At 34.6% G+C, this 16,616-nt stretch overlaps 2 protein-coding genes across 7 annotated transcripts in view; one reads left to right on the top strand and one right to left on the bottom strand.

The window, feature by feature from the left end:
• The window catches only part of LOC149564456 (translationally-controlled tumor protein homolog), a 49,259-nt gene extending 36,299 nt beyond the window's left edge, over positions 1-12,960 (top strand). Inside the window, exon 5 of the mRNA XM_089818010.1 lies at positions 12,689-12,960. Coding sequence (XP_089674136.1) covers positions 12,689-12,806 — 118 coding nt within the window. The 3' untranslated portion in view covers positions 12,807-12,960. The remainder of the gene's footprint in view (positions 1-12,688) is intronic.
• The window catches only part of LOC149564455 (secreted RxLR effector protein 161-like), a 51,166-nt gene extending 35,366 nt beyond the window's left edge, over positions 1-15,800 (bottom strand). For 4 of the 6 annotated variants that reach the window (XM_089818007.1, XM_089818009.1, XM_089818005.1 and 1 more), the window contains exon 1: positions 15,388-15,780. The gene's annotated coding sequence lies outside the window, so the exon portion shown is untranslated. Of the gene's footprint in view, positions 1-15,387 lie in introns of all 6 variants that reach the window. The other 2 variants (XR_016361839.1, XR_016361838.1) reach the window with 2 other exon arrangements.
• Positions 15,801-16,616: the final 816 nt, after the last annotated feature.

Below are 16,616 nucleotides of genomic sequence, written 5' to 3'. Positions count from 1 at the left end.
CTGTAGTAGTTACAAATTGATAGAAGATTATAGAAGTAGATGAAAAATTATGTAGTTAGAAAAAATGAAACCTTAAAATGTATTTGTTGAGCCCAAGTAGAGTCCTAAAAGCTACAAAATTGAGGATTGAACAGGTATAATTGACAAAGCCTAATTATCTAAAAAAGTCTTCTAAAAGCAAAAAATATCTACACCACTATGAAGTACGCAAAGATCTACCCATAAACAAACAAAATGGTTACATAAAAGACCTCAAAACAAGCAAGATATGAGCCTTCAAAGTCAAAAAAGTAAATGGTGATGGGGAAAAACCTTTTCAAAACTTTGCTGATGTCAACAAATAAAGAGCTTAAATTTGATGGTCATATGAGTGTTATAGCAATCCAATAGATCAAATTTGACACCTAGATGGTCGTAGTTGCCAAAAAAAACCTGCTCAACAATGATGTCGCTGATGACATTGGTTGTACAAAATGCTGACGTAGAACATTAATGTGGCTGACCATATGCTTATTGGGTAAGCTGACTATGTAGGACACATGGCAAATCCATACAATGGTTGTGAAGACTATGTCATATCCCCATTTGAAGATAGAATTTTAATAATAATTAGATAATAAAATGTTATTAAATAAATAATGATAATAAAGTTATATTTATAAAATTAGGAAATTATTATTATTTAATCTATATTATTAATGAAATAATATTTAGTATGATATTTTAAATAATCAAAAAAAATTATTTTTTTAAAAAATTAAATACAAGAGACAATATTGTAGAAAGTATGTTAACTTTCTAAATAGAATTTCATAACGAATAATAATAAACACAAATAAGTAAATAAATAATATAACATAGAATAATATAAATTAACTAAATCTAATGAAAAGTCGAGAGAGATTTAATAAATAGACATGACTCCGTAAAATTAAGATATAAAAGGGAGGAGAGTTTATTTTAGAGAGGGAAAAAAAGAAGAGGAGAAGAGAGGAGTTCAAAAAGGAAAAATGGAAGAAGAAAGTAATATCATGAAGAAAATAAGGAAGTGACTTTTTAAAAAGGAGTTGTATTATGAAAAGTTGTGACTCTTGGAAAAGGAGGTAAGAAAGGTATGTTTATGGATTATATTTGTTTAATTATGTTTATGTATTTATTTATATTTATAAATCATAGTTGTGGATAATATTGTGTTAGCTCATGGGATTAACACCATGGATATTAATGAGACTCGAAGCATGGAGTATGGAGATATTTAGATCTCCATTGTCCGCCATGGCCCAGAATCAATGTGAACTCGAAGCATGGAGCATGTGAGAAATTAAGATCTACATTGTCTGCCATGCCCGAGAATCGATATAGAAGTATGGAGCATGGAGACATTAAGATCTCCATTGTCCGCCATGGCCGATAATCGATGTGCCAAAATGTTTTGATGTTGTCAAATATATGCATATGTCATTGGCCTTGGATAGAGTATGTCCGTCCAAGAAGAATCTTAAGGGGTGCACTCGCGAAATGACGGCAAGGTAGCTATGAGCTAAGAAGCCCGATCTGGAGATGTCCTTAAGATTGGTGTTAACTTAGAGGGTAGAATAATATAGTTAGTTTTATTATTATTGTGATTCTAACATTTATTTTGCAAGTATCACTTGTCCCTAAGCCTATTAGTGGGGATATTATAGACTAACTGGACTGTCCATACAGCAGACTAGGCATACAAATGATGACCTGGTGCTATCTAATACATCTACATATCGGTGAAAGTAAACATAATAACCTGAAGATAACTTATCACCCATTTAACGTGGAAATGGGTGATATCACATGTCTACCAAAAGTGGATCAACCTCCATTGCACAAGAAAGTGATAAGTGCACTAAAGGTGGAGACAACACATTAAGTGGAATGTCATAACAACTATCACCACCTAAAGTGGAATTTCTCCTACACCATATGCAACTAAATTTGCATCTCCCTAAGTGTCTCATATGAAAAGTGTAATTAGGTGAATAATTAATTACATTAACACACCAACTTTCAGTACATCATTTGTTTTCATTGATTTCTTCTTTTGTGCTACATATTCCTCTTACCCATCACCTTCATTTGCATATTAGCTTCCTATTTACTTTATTTTGCACTCTTTTTTCCACATTTAGAGGCAAAATGTCCATATTTTTAACAATAAGAACATAGAACAAATTATATTATTACACCTTTCAGAACCTATCCCTTTTTCCTAGAAGTGTGTTCTGCCTCTATTCGAGTGTAATTACATTTTTTTCTCCATCACTTTTATTTCTTAGTTGACTTCTGCTTCCTTGTATAAATTATCATCCTCTTCCTCTAGAACTTTTTCCTCTTCATGCAGAATATGCTTCCGATGCTGCTGTTTTTTATCTCATTGTTACCTTTCTCTTGGATGCTTTTTCCAATGGTTTGTTTGTAGGTTATTTATTCTATGCTTCTTTGCATACTCTTCAACAAATAAAGTTGTTAGATTTTTGGATTCTTCATTGAGTATAGCTGCAGGATCATATTTTGCAGACAAACTTCCTAAACATTATTTACAAATTTTTTTTAACTTAACAATTTATTTTCAACTGATTAATGAACCCCATTGTATGAGTGAGCAAAGAAATCTTTTAAACCTTCTAAATCAGACATTTGTAAAATTTCAAAATCTCCTCTAGGTATTTGTAAAGGGACTTTCTTACTCTTTCTTTGTACAAGGAGGTCCCATGCTTTTTTTTCCTTTAAAGTAGCTATGACTCTTGGGAGGAGAGAGTCATCAAGACTCTACTAGGACTCTACTATCTACTATGTACAACATTGCTTTGATCTTTCTTCCAATCTACTTGCAACAAATATTTCTTATTTTGTGTTAGCGCAGCTAAATCAACCAGTTCTGAATATATAATGTCCCCTTCTCACTAGCACTCGGAATCAATGGAGTTTGGCCTATAATCAGACCCTTGTAGGCCAAGGTGTTGAGGAGAGAGTCATGTGAGCAGTTCTTACTGTTGTCACAGTTTTCCTGCAGCCATAGACATCTGGCAGCTACAGGTTTCCTACAGCCACAAAATTCCTATAGCTTATGATATTTGCACTTTACATTAATTATATTTCTAATATTACTTTAAAGTGCAATTAATTTTTATTGTAAGAAAGGGTGAATCTTCTAGAAAGTGAAATTAAACATTATTTTTATTTCCTCTAGAAGGAAGCTGACCTCTTGGAGGAAAAGAATAAATATGGAGGGAAGCCTCATTGTTGGATATTGAATGTGTTGCCATCTACTTAGCCAATAACTTGTAGAGCCAAGGGTTTCTGCAATTTGCTACATTGGTCATTGGGAACAAACACTCCCATTGATTCACATAATTGAGGTAGTGAAAGATCCTCTTAAGGGTTGCGACTATTGGAGAAGACAATCAGCCTTTTCATTCTGTTGAATTTGTGGCCTAGGGCCAGATTTGACATGTTAAGTTTGAAGTAATAAGTCTGATATTAATCCCTAAGGTTGGGATATTTGGATAATTATTCTAGAAGAGTTTGGAAAACTCTACTATAGCTGAAGGTGAACAGTGTCGCTGCTACGGTACCATTGCTACAGTAAAATCCAAATATTTTGGGGAGTTTACAAGTTTCTATTCATTTATATTTTGCATTCCATTGAGGTTAGATCTGAATATTTTAGGGCATCTGTAGGGATTTAGAAATCACTTGTGGAGGTCTTGTAATCTGATTTATATCAAAATCTTATATCAGAAAGTTGTCAAAAAGGACTAGAATATCATTGAAAATAATAGTAGGCATTGCCCTAATGTCTTATTGTTGTAGATGCATATTTTCTCATTTGTAACCAATATTTTGGGCAATTTCCAAGTTTTGAAGTTCTTGGCAAGCATATGTTATTAAAGTTTGACATTTAGAAAGAAATCAAAATTTAGATCTACAATATATCCCTTGTGTGCAAAGTGTTTGACAAAATTCTCAGGTTAAGGAATCAAAAAATTAATTTAGAGTTGAAAGGGATATTTCCATTCTGGAGGCTTGAAGTTTCATACTCAGCCACCGCAGCATGGTCACCGTAGGGTTTACACTCATAGGAGAAGAGAATGAGAGGAAAATCAATTTGAGAATATACCCTTAGAAGAGATGGGTGACCTGGAAGGAGGAGAACCACCAAGAAATGAAGGAAGAGATGCAGGAGACAATGAAGAAAGAGAAACACGAGAGCTTTTGAGACATTTGGCAGTGGGGCAACAGCAAGTAGCTGAAGCTCTACGAGCACTTACTGATGGAGTCCAATTTTTTTTGCAAAATAAGAACATCCATTTGTAACCAACAAAAGCCCAGAATTTTGTCATTCAAAAAGTCCCTAAATCAGTAACTCATGAAGATATGGAAGAGATATTCAGAGGATTGATGAGTCAGAGGACCTGCTAAAAGAAGAGGAGACACCTAGTAATTTCTTGTGGACATAGTAAGACATGGTGCTTCAAGGCAATTGCAAAAAACATGAAGAAAAGGTGCAGTGTTCAGAAAAATTATTTTCAAAACCAATATATGATCTTGATGAATACAATGGCCGTAAAAAGGGCAAAGACAAACTACTAAACAATTGATCTAATCTAAATAGCTTCCTGGTTAAAGAATTCATTGGTTTCAATCTAGGAGAAAGTTGTTACAGAGATTAATGTAACAACGTGGTGTTGCATGCTATATTAGAGGAAGATGAATTGTCGATTTTGAATGATATTGATGACTACATATTTCCTTGGCTAGGAAATGCATACATGTTGCAATGATAGCTTCAATCATCCTCCTTCCTTTGATGTTTTTTTTGACACATCTTTGATCACATACATGTGGATATATTTAATGAAGCATTCACTATCACATAGGAGAAGCCGAAAATTAAAAGCAATCTTGACAGTTGGAGCACTCCATTTCTTGGTTGTTGTATCTTCACAACATACCATTTTTGTTATCATCTAAAATGATTACATCCCTCTAGAAGTGCAACAATGATACTAGAAGAGAGCATATTAGCATGCGATGGAGGTTGTAGCAACAAGTAATATCGTCAGGAATTCGAGTTCATACAAAGAAAGTTGCACAGCATAATCACCATATTGAAAAATTTGGAACAAGACAATCAACAAACACGATAAACTTCCAATCAGCATTTTTGACAGCAAATAGTTATAAAGCTATAAAGAGCACAATATGAATTGGCATTATGTAGAAGATTAATAACGACAACGAATGGTGTTCAAGCGGTGAACAGGAATTCATATCTATTTGATTATAGAAGGAACCAGATGACATAGGGAGACCTTTGCAAATGAAAAAAAACTTAACAAACGATGACCCCGATAGTCTCTTCAAAAGATACTCGACACCTAACCCATGGTCATGATCGAACATGGCAACTATTGAATAGAAAGAAGAATATTTAATTGTCAATAGTGTTCCTATTAATATTTCTTTGGAGATTCTTAATATACAAATGGTATCCAATCGCAAAGAATAAGGAAATAATGGCCCGATAATGCTAGAAGTCAGTTAAAATTATTATATTTATAAAGCGGTATAATTAATCAAAACAGAAGTAAAATATTTTTTGAGAGATATAACTTTTGTTTTGAAAAGTCACAACTCCAAGTGAAAAAGGATATTAACAAGTGAGAAGTTGAAAAACAAGACATATTCAGACATTTAGAAAAGAAGAATCATTCATATATATTTGCACGAAGGGATAAGGTGCTTATAATATGGCTTTGTAATTTAAATTGAAATATTTTATTTTAATAATAAAATAAGGGGCTCTTTTTTTTATTAAGGCTTGGAGATTTAAACTGCAATTGATTCGTCATTTATAATCATTTTTAAAAAAATTTGTAAGCAATTTATGTCGAATAAATGGACAAGGTCATCTATGGCATTTTAAACTCAATCATCGCAAATATTGTAAAATATATATAATTGTTTTTGAATCTATGTCCAATCTGTCTCCCCAACCTTAGGAGTTAAAGCACAATCTGGACTAGTTTAGAAATGTGTATATATATTTGAGCTATCGTGTCTTGATATTAAACTATTTATAGTTTATGTGCATAGAACATTATAAAGTTGTACGTTCTAATCTTCATTGTAGTTGACTCTGTTGCTTGAATAAGCTAAAGCACTGGTTTTTTTATCATTGACATATTGGATTTATATTTGAAGTCAAAAAATCTATAACTTCCTTCTTACAAACCTCAAATCCATTATTAAAAATGTTATATAAAACATTTATTTCAGTCCTTGCTAGTCAAAGAACTCCCAAAGCTTAAATTCACTATAGGAAAACCTTGAACCAAGCAATCAAAGTTTGAAGTGAAGGTCTACCCGCCTAGGTGTAGCGGAGCCTAAAGTGCAGGGGAATCAAGGTGATTCTCGTTCGTTGGCCAGAACTGATTGTGGAATCTTAGAGAAGTGACAAGCTCTTAGATTTCCTATCTGCAGTTTTGGGAACCAACACTTACCACCACGATGTAACAAACGAACACACAAGATAGGCAAAACCAAGTGTTGGATGATGACAAGAGTATAGCACAAAGAACTCCCACCCGTACCATTGATAGGCCTGCATGCCCTACCTTCCTAAGGGATGAAATTGAAGATGATAATGCTAAAGGAGAGGCAACATTTGCAAAATATCTTATGGCGGTGAATGTTGAATGGGAATCATTGACACCAGAGGTTAGGAAACAACTGAGCTTCAACAAATTTCTAAGTCAAAAGAGGGACCACAACAAGATTAGGCGAGATCAAAGACCAAGAGATCAAAACAAAGATCTGAAGCATGCAGCCAGCAGATTCACATTACCTATGCTTGATAGAAGTGGAGAACTTATAGTTCAGTCTTGGATTCATAAGCTAAAAACTTTCCAAAATCTTCAACCCATGAAAAAGGAGTATATGTCTTCTAGTTCCAAGGTATGTAAAAATCTATATGATGAATTTGATAGACATGCAAATTTGAATCTAGAAAACAATATGATACCCTTGGGCAATGTTTTGTCTACATCATCCTTACAAGGGGTTTCACAAGAGGTTATGGGAGTAACCTTGGGTATTGACACTCAAGAGATTGCATAGACATTTCTGATTTCTATGACAACAGTTATGAAAACTTGCATCCTCAAAGGCTAGCAATGCAAGACACTATCCTTGAGTTGTCATGCGGTAGTACTCAAGAAGTGGGTACTAGTGACGGATTGTATGATGCAGATTCATGGTATGATGATTCTGATTTTTCAAAACAGCTCTTAGGAAATGAGTTTGAAGATTCAGTTGTTAGTATGGAGTCCCAGGAATTCAGGCTAGATGAACATGCAGTTGAGTTATTTCTTGAGGTACAAAGCAGCAGTTCCTTGGATGTGGGTATGTGTATGGATAATAGCACACAACATAATGCTTCTGATTCAGACTCGTTTGAGTCAGAGATATTGTTTTCGAATGGACAGTTACAAAGACCTCATCATTTGATTGAAGGTAGATATGAAGGTTGATCCTCTACTTAGTGGAGCAGACCTTAGTGTTTTGATTACAAGTGATGAAGGTAACACTTTACAATGGCATGATATCATTAGTGATTTGTTTGAGGACAATTGTGTCATGCACCATCATTCTCATGAAATAAAAGCTCGTGCTAATGAGGAAGTCAGCACTATGATATCATTCATTGATAGAAATGCTACACCTATTAGTAAACACAAAGATATCAATCATACGAGAGATGGTCTGACATACTTTGGCATTGAAGAGGTAAAGAGGTTTAAAGAAATGAATGATGAATGGTTGCAAAATGCTAAAAATGTTAAATCGATGGCTGCCAATGCAAGACAACATCTTGAAGAAGTCAAAGGAAAGGTCAATCTCCTTCAACATACAAAGGAAAAAGAGGATGGATAACATTATAAGACTCTTATTTCAATCAAAGAATGAATCTGAAAATGTACTTGGTTCCAATGATAACACTAAAGTTGATGAGTATGGCCAATTAAAGGATTTGGTAAAGATTCCAACCTTGAAGAAACAAGAACAGTTTGAGGGTTCTTCATGTGTAGCTGTAGTTGTTCATAGCTTGGAGACTCAGTTGAAGGTGGAGGACAATGAGATTATTGCAGCATTATCTCATCATAACATGATGCACAAATGGATTGAGGATCATCTTTGGGAAATTCAAAAAAAGGTAGATCCAAAGGGCAAATCAGTGACCCTACATCAAGAAACACTTAATGTTTTGCACAGAAAGTTGTGTTCTTGTTGCAAAGGGTTGAATGAAGCAAACCATGACTGTCCATTAAGGCCAAAGGGGAAGGCTAACTGTGTTATGTGTGCATTGTATGAGGATTCTAAATCTGAAAATTCAGATCAGCAATCTGATCAAGAGGATTCTGAGGCAGCAAGATCTTAACATGATGAAGAAAAGGCTGAAAAGGAAGAGACAGTTTAGCTACAAGAAGCATGTATCACTAGCATACCGCATGATAGAACCTTTAGGCTATATGGAGTTTTAGTTGGGCAACAAATCATTATTTTCCTTGACATAGGAGCTACATATAACTTCATTAATGCCCAGTTGGTTGAGAGATGCAACATACAAATGAAGGACTTTAAGGGTACAAGAGTAAAGGTTGCAAACAGCTACACTCTTAGGTGCAACAGGAAGATTTCAGCTCTGCCCATAAGTTTGAATAACTTTGAGTTCAAGGCAGATTTTTATGTGGTGAACATGGGAGATACTGATATGGTATTGGAAATGACTTGGTTTTGTGACATAGGTGAGTTTACCCTTAATCTTCATGACATGGAAATAAGATTTCGGATGGATGGGAAGAGCCATGTGCTAAAGGCCCTTAAAGACTCTAGTTGAAGGACTGTTGTCTTTTAGGAAGATGGAACAACTCATGTGTTATGACATGGTTGAGTGGGCAGCAAATTGTGTTTTGATGCCAATACATGAGGACTAGAAAAAACCTATTTATCATCCAAACATACAATAGTTGAGGCAGTTTATGCTAGTTTCCTTGGATGATGAACAACAAATCATGGAGGGAGAATTTTACACATCTTAATACAGGTTTGGGTATTCTTGGCAAAGAATCCTTGTTTGTCAAGGAATCCAAGTGTGAATTAGGCTTCAAAGCGCTATTGTACTTAGGCTACATCATCAACACACAGGAAGTATGCATGGATCTAGACAAGGTCAAGACAATAATTGAGTGGCCTATACTTGAGAGTCCCACACAGCTTAGAGGAATTTTGGGCTCATGTGGTTTTTACTCCATATTTGTTAATGGATATTCATGGCATGTAGCACCACTTTCTAATCTAACTAGGAAGGGATATTGCACAAACTATATTGTAGGGTAGCAAAAAGGATGGGTTAAGTGGATATATCTATGTAATTATTTCTGTAATACCACCTACCGTATTTCCATTTAGATGACACCATTTATGGTCTTGTTTGGTTATAAGGCACCCAAATTTCTTGATTTATTGCTACAAAAAAATCAAGAGATCATGAGGGCTATCAAGGAGAATATTCAGAGGGCTCAAAACCAGCAGAAGCAATATGCAGATCAGAAAAGAGTTGAATGTTTATTCCAGGTAGGATATATGGTGTACTTGATGCTATAGCCTTATAGACAATCTACACTAAAGATGAATGGTGCAGGGAAGCTCAAGCCACGATACTATGGACCCTTAAGGATCATTAGGCGTATAGGTGAAGTAGCTTATGAGTTGGAGTTACTGGTTGATAGTAAGGTCCATAATGTTTTTCATGTGTCACCCAAGAAAGTGTTAGGACATCGTGTGGTCCCTTCCACAACTCTACCACCATTAGATGATGAAGGTAAGTTGATTCTAGTACTTGAGGCTATATTGGATGTTAGGGAGAAATAGTTGAGGAAACAACCTATCAAGGAATATTTGATCAAATGGAAGGATTTGCCGGTTGAGAATGCTACTTGGGAAGAGGAAATTTTGCAGCATCCAAAGTTGACATTGCTTGAGGACAACCAATTTCAAGGAGGGCAAATTGTAATGTCTTCTCACTAGCGCTCGGAATCAATGGAGTTTGGCCTATAATTAGACCCTCATAGGCCAAGGTGTTGAGGAGAGGGTCGTGTGGGTAGTTCTTACTGTTGTCATAGTCTTCCTACAGCCACAAATGTCTGGAAACTACAGGTTTCCGCAAGCCATAGACTTCATGTAGCTTATGATATTTGCACTTTATATTAATTATATTTTTAATATTACTTTAAAGTGCATTTAATTATTATTGTAAGAAAGGGTGAATCTTCTAGAAAGTGAAATTAAATATTATTTTTATTTCATCTAGGAGGCCAACCTCTTGGAGGAGAAGAATAAATATGGAGGGAAGCCTCATTGTTGGATATCGAATGTGTTGCCATCTACTTTTCCTAATGACTTGTGAAGCCAAGGGTTTCTACAATTTGCTACATTGGTCATTGGGAATGAACACTCCCATTGATTCACATAACTGTGGTGGTGAAATATCCTCCAAAGGGTTGCAACTATTTGAGAAGATAATCGGTCTTTTCATTGTGCTGAGTTTGTGGCCTAGGGCCAGATTTGAGAAGTTAAGTTTGAAGTAATAAGTTTGATATTAATCCTCGGACATTTTGTAGTAGGGTTGGGATATTTGGATAAGGATTCTGGAAGAATTTGGAAGACTCTCATGTAGCTGAAGGTGAACATTGTTGCTGCTACAATGTCATCGCTACAATAAATTTGGTCAGTTTCCAGGTTTCTTTTCATTTATATTTTCCATTGCATTAAGGTTATTTTATCTGAATATTTTAGGGCATCTATAGGGATTTAGAAATCACTTGTGGAGGTCTTGTAATCTGATTTATAGCATAATCTTATATCAGAAAGTTGTCAAAAAGGATTAGAATATCATTGAAAATCATAGCAGACGTTGCCTTAATGTCTAATTGTTGTATTAGCATATTTTCTCATTTGTATCCAAAGCTATATGTTTCAAAAAATACAAAAAACATTTGCATCTTTATTGTCAGATGTTTTGGAGTTCTTGGCAAGCATATTTTATTAAAGTTTGACATTAGAAAGAAATCAGAATTTAGATCTGCAATATGGCCCTTGTGTGCAAAGTGTTTGACAAAATTCTCAGGTTAAGGAATCAGAAAATTAATTCAAAATTGAAAGGGATATTACATTCACAAGATCTCATAGCCACAAAATCTTTGTTTGAGAGCATCAAAAACCATTATAATTTATTTTTTACCATTAAATTTGAGAATTTGTAATTGTTACCATTTTGAACTGCTCTGATTCAAAATATTAGAACAAAAGAAAAACTAGAAGAAAAAATAATTTTGAAAAGTCAGTAGAACAGTAAGCAGTTCAAGAAACCAATACTATGATGATCACCTGGGAAAGGCAGATAACGAATTTGTTATTGTATCTGTGGTCTAAAATATACATAATATGGTGGATGAACAGTTACAACCAACTCATAGTTACAGAACAGATTGTTATTTTCACTTCTTTCCTAAAATCTGATATTATTTTATCAAATTGAGTTTCCATCAATGCTCTCGTTCCTTTTGCACTGTATTTGCAATGCAATGCTGCCAAATACCAGGCGTACCATGCTTTTAATTTCCGCATGAAGATTACTTATTAGGATATTGAACTTTCTTTTATTTCCTCTCTTGACCTAGAACTGGAAAGCACCTACAACGAGTATAAGAATGGAAGTGATGATTAAATAGACATATAGCTACAAATTTTATCATTCAACATCCTGTACCAGCCTTTGTCATCCTGTTTTTGTGTGTGAGCCTACTATTTGAATCATATCAAGTAAAATTTGCTTTTAACCACAATTTATCCTTGCCAAGTTTTAGGCCTTTTTATTATGAGTACACTTCAAGTGCAAGGGAGATCAAGAGAACTTGTAATTGAGCTTATAGGATCTTGAACAACCTCCAACATTTTTAAGGGATAATGTAGGTTTATTAACTCTATAATAAAAGAGAAACCTAATGCTTCTGAGTTGGGGTAGCATCCCTCAAAACATAACTTGGTTTATGCACATTCATCATGGCATTGATATTTGAGTCCAGAGGTTCCCACAAATACATCCATTTTTTCTGGGGATAGGATTGATTTAATACATTCAACAAAATACTTCTGCAAGCTCGCTGTTTGTAGCTTGATGTATTCAATTGAAGAGACTCCTAGGAATGAATCTTTCCTGTCATCTACTTTGTTATGCATCAGTAATTTATGTTGCGTTACTAAATTAAAGAATTACACTTTAAACCTGTTGACCAGAGTACTAATAAACGAGCAAAAATTATCGGGCATAGTTGCTGCTCCTAAGGGATATCTCTTCAGTTCCCCTCACCCCCATGCAAATGACAATCTTTTTTACTGATTTTACTCCTTTTATTCATTTGTCTTTAAAATTTGACGTTAGATTATTTAATTTGTTTTTGCTTAATATAATCTTTTGAGAAAGCAAACGTAACATAAAATAGTTAAGCTTTTCTGGTTCAATCTCACGTTAGATTATATCAATTATGTCAGAATAAAATTTGAAGCTGTTTAATGGTACTTATTCCTGCAGTTTTGTTGGTGAATCCTTGAGGGAAGACAGTAGTCCAGTGTTTGCATATTACAAAGAAGGAAGCTCGGATCCCACGTTTATATATTTCAGAGATGCATTGAAAGAAGTCAAATGTTGAACATTTTGTTACGTTCTAAGACTGCAGCAACACACAACCTTGATATGTATAAATAATAAATAACTTTCTAGTACTTGATATTTGCACATTAGAGTCATCACATGCACATTCTATTTTTTTAAGAGATTTGAATTTAGACCATGAAGTTCTAGCAGTTTTGCCAGGGTTCGAGGATGTTCTCTTTCATTAAATGTAGATTCATTTTAATGTGTGATTTCTACAAAAAAAATGTGGGTGCAATGCTAGAAGCATCCATTTTCTATCTGGGTTCCCGTCTTAGGTTATGGTCTAATATAGTCCTTGCTTCAAGATGGACTTAGGAATTCTACAGCACTAATAGGTTAAAATGACTGATTATTAAAATTCTTTGCTGATTTCGGGTACTTGGTTTCTTTTCCATAAACCATCGTTTACTAAGGTCAGTAGAAACGTGCAATTTTTTCTTTCCATCTTTTACCAACTTTGTTTTCAAGGTCTGCAGTTGCTGTGTGGCAAGCTGTCCAAAATCTATGGTCGCAACTCTCATATCCATCTTGGTGTAAAGAACCAGCTAGACTAACTTTGCCACATAAACTTCAACTGGAAAATGCGGAAGAAACTATTCACAAAAGTGGAAAAGACACACTATACATTACAAAAAATAAATAATGCATCATTAAAATTGATCATCATAAATCCTTTACATACATTCATGTCGTGACGTACATCATTCTGTTTAGTCCTTCCAGCTTACAGCTTTACAACAGTTACATAAAAATTTCAATTTGCTGATCGACATAATAGTTACAATGAGTTACAATGTTATAAATTAGTACATCTCAAATGACGAGCTGGGCAATCAAACTAAGATGACTTTCCAAATAAATAAGTACATCTCAAATGACGAGCTGGGCAATCAAACTGAGATGACTTTCCAAATAAATAAGAACATCTCAAATGACGAGCTGGGCAATCAAACTGAGATGATTGTTCAATGAGCTCTCCAGTGGTTCCAGTCTCCAAAAGTTGTCAGACGTCTCCCACCTGCTTCCCGAGACGGAAGTGTGGCCCAGGCGCTTTAACCTCGCCAACCACGGAGTGAAGTACTCCCCCGGGACTCTTCCTGACACGAAGAGTTCCCCGACCCTGGCACGAGAAGCCTAGCTTCCCGGAACAAGATGAGTCGGATGTATCTGGTGCGACCGTGTAACATTTCTACATTGCAACCATGTGCCTAGTAGTCTAAACACGGAATGTAGTTGGGAAATAAATAACTACATATCTACTCATATGCAGTAAAAGAAAAAGAATTCCAAATAGGTATAACCATGTGTCACATATACAATATTTGGAAAAATAAAATGGCTTGGCCAAGCACTTTCAATCCAGATTTCCCTGTAGAAGAAACAGAAATAGAATGCAACCATTCTACAGTACTGGCAGATAGGGAAACTAAACATGAAGATATCCACCTATATGTCCCAAAAATCGCTACATTACACCCGACATGAGGGGATATACTTGTTAATGCTACCAACAAGTTTACATATAAATCAAAATTGTAGCTCAATATCAGCATACTACTAAAATGAATTATAAAAAGAAAATTTACACTTCGTGTTTATAGTTCAACCTAGCTAAGCAAAAGTTCATATCTATTCATCTATACTTAAGATTCAGCCATGGTTTAGCTGCTGAATCTGTATATTCAGAAAAATAACCATTATGGTTGCCTTAAGCTTTACATATATTTATATGTGTTACATGGCTTGACATGCTGGCAACAGACAAGGAAACAACCAAGATCTCATTTTTTTTTTGGAAGCTTTGTGCCATTTTCAAGTTTAACCTTTGTTGTGCAATTTGCCCTTTATTTTCTCTAACTTCGAGATTCAGGAAAACTGTAGAGTTGGTGTTAAGGTAAATGCTGATATCATAATTGTTTAACACATGTAATTAAAGAACAGTTTGGAATGTCTTTGGAATACATTTTTCAAGCATCTATCTCAAGACTTAATCCGTAGATGGTATAACACTTATACACTCTTTTACACTTTAATGAGCTGCCATTCAAATGGTAATAGACTGAAATACAGTTGGAAACACCATAATAATATGATTCCTTCAAGCTAGTAGGAAACTTTTCTTGCAATAAGACTCAATACTAAGGAAAACCAACTGATAACGTTTTCATTCCACAAGCATTTTAGAAACCCAACAAGAAAAACGTTTTAATGATATGGCATTTTCAAGACAGCAATTATTGTTTAAGATTACAGCAACAACGTACACTAATAACGTTTATGACCACCACAAAAACGTATAAGGAATAGTAACAGTGTTTCAAGGCACAGCAAGTATACGGCAGTCGTATTGTTTTAAGACACAACCAAAAATAGTAATAACGTATAAGGCTCAGCATTAATGTATAGGGTTTCAGAATAATGTGTTGGGTCACTATTACCTAAACCTAAGATCCAACAATATTGTTCCAATACTTGTCCAGTAAAGATTCGTTCCAGCACAAGACATTCATTTAATCACTTCTTATAATATACAACGAGAGATACCAGACAGAGAGAAAATATTAACAAGAGGGCACCTGAGTTTGAAGTTACTGATCTCTGTGTCTGCTTCCTCCTTTCTGGTGTGCCGCCTTAGAGATTCTTGCTGTGATGCCCTAGCTTCTACTGACGTTTCCTTCTCTTATGCCCTCCCTCTGTTCTGTTCTCCCGCTCCCCTTCCGATCGGCTCTATTTTTCCCCTTTATTCCAAAAACCTGTTTTTGTTTTAACCTCATTCTCTCCACAAAGAAACGTATAAGGGCCCGTTTGGTTGCTGGAATATAAATTAAGCATTGGCATTCGGAATGCTGGCTTTGGGATTCTGGAACTTCAAATCTAGAGTATGATTAGGGAATCCAATTTGGGACTGTTTGGTTGAACAGATTTCTTCCGTTTGGTTGCACATTGTGGAATTGGAATACTAGCCAAAATAACATGCAAAATATTATCATCCAGCTGTAGCGTTATCATCATGCAAAAAAATTCAATACTTATTTGGTTTGTTGAAGTCCAAACATTTTTAACAAGTATAAAAAGATTAAGTCATGTTGAAAGTAAACATTATCATAATGGATGAGGACAAGATTTTACTAGTGGATACTAAAACTTTTATGACTCTTGCTCTATAAAAAAAATACCATTGATTATAATTCACATAATTACTGATCTGAAATATGTATATTGTTCAAATCTCGTTGAATGAATCCGAATCACAAGAATTGATGAAATAAGAGTCAGAAACATCCCATTAAAAATATATATATTTGTAGAGATCCAATAAAAAAATTGATCATCACAACATTCAAACTCGAAGGTGCAAAGTCTAAATTTTCATATTAAATTTTTACAAAATCTTACTTGGAAACACTTTTACGCCAGAAAAAAAAATCAATAGAGTAGATTGTTTTTGTCTTGCATACAATTCATTTAACTGAGAAACAATGCATGTGAAAAAGTTATTTCACCAAACTTTTTTGCAGTAACTACTGAGGCGGATCAGGCGGAAAAAACCTGATAAATTACTCAACAGTGGCAAATATATGAGCAAGTAATAGCGAAAAATTTTCCCCCCATTTAAAAAAATTAAATTTCAAAAATTAGTGCAAAAAGAAGTGCCCCCAAATGGGCATCCGAAAGTCAAACCCAATCAAATTTTACTTTAGTTGAAATCCTCATTTTCAAAAAATGGGATTTAAAATGGAAATTAAAACGGGAATTCCAAATAACAAGTATTTGAAGGAATTTGGAATGGTCAAATGGGGATACC

This window comes from Cupressus sempervirens, chromosome 3 (genome assembly GCF_028749045.1).
Source record: "Cupressus sempervirens isolate cs-2001-9-10 chromosome 3, ASM2874904v1, whole genome shotgun sequence".
Lineage (NCBI taxonomy): Eukaryota > Viridiplantae > Streptophyta > Pinopsida > Cupressales > Cupressaceae > Cupressus > Cupressus sempervirens.
The sequence above is the reverse complement of the archived record's forward strand: the minus strand, read 5'-3'. Positions and strand labels throughout refer to the sequence as shown.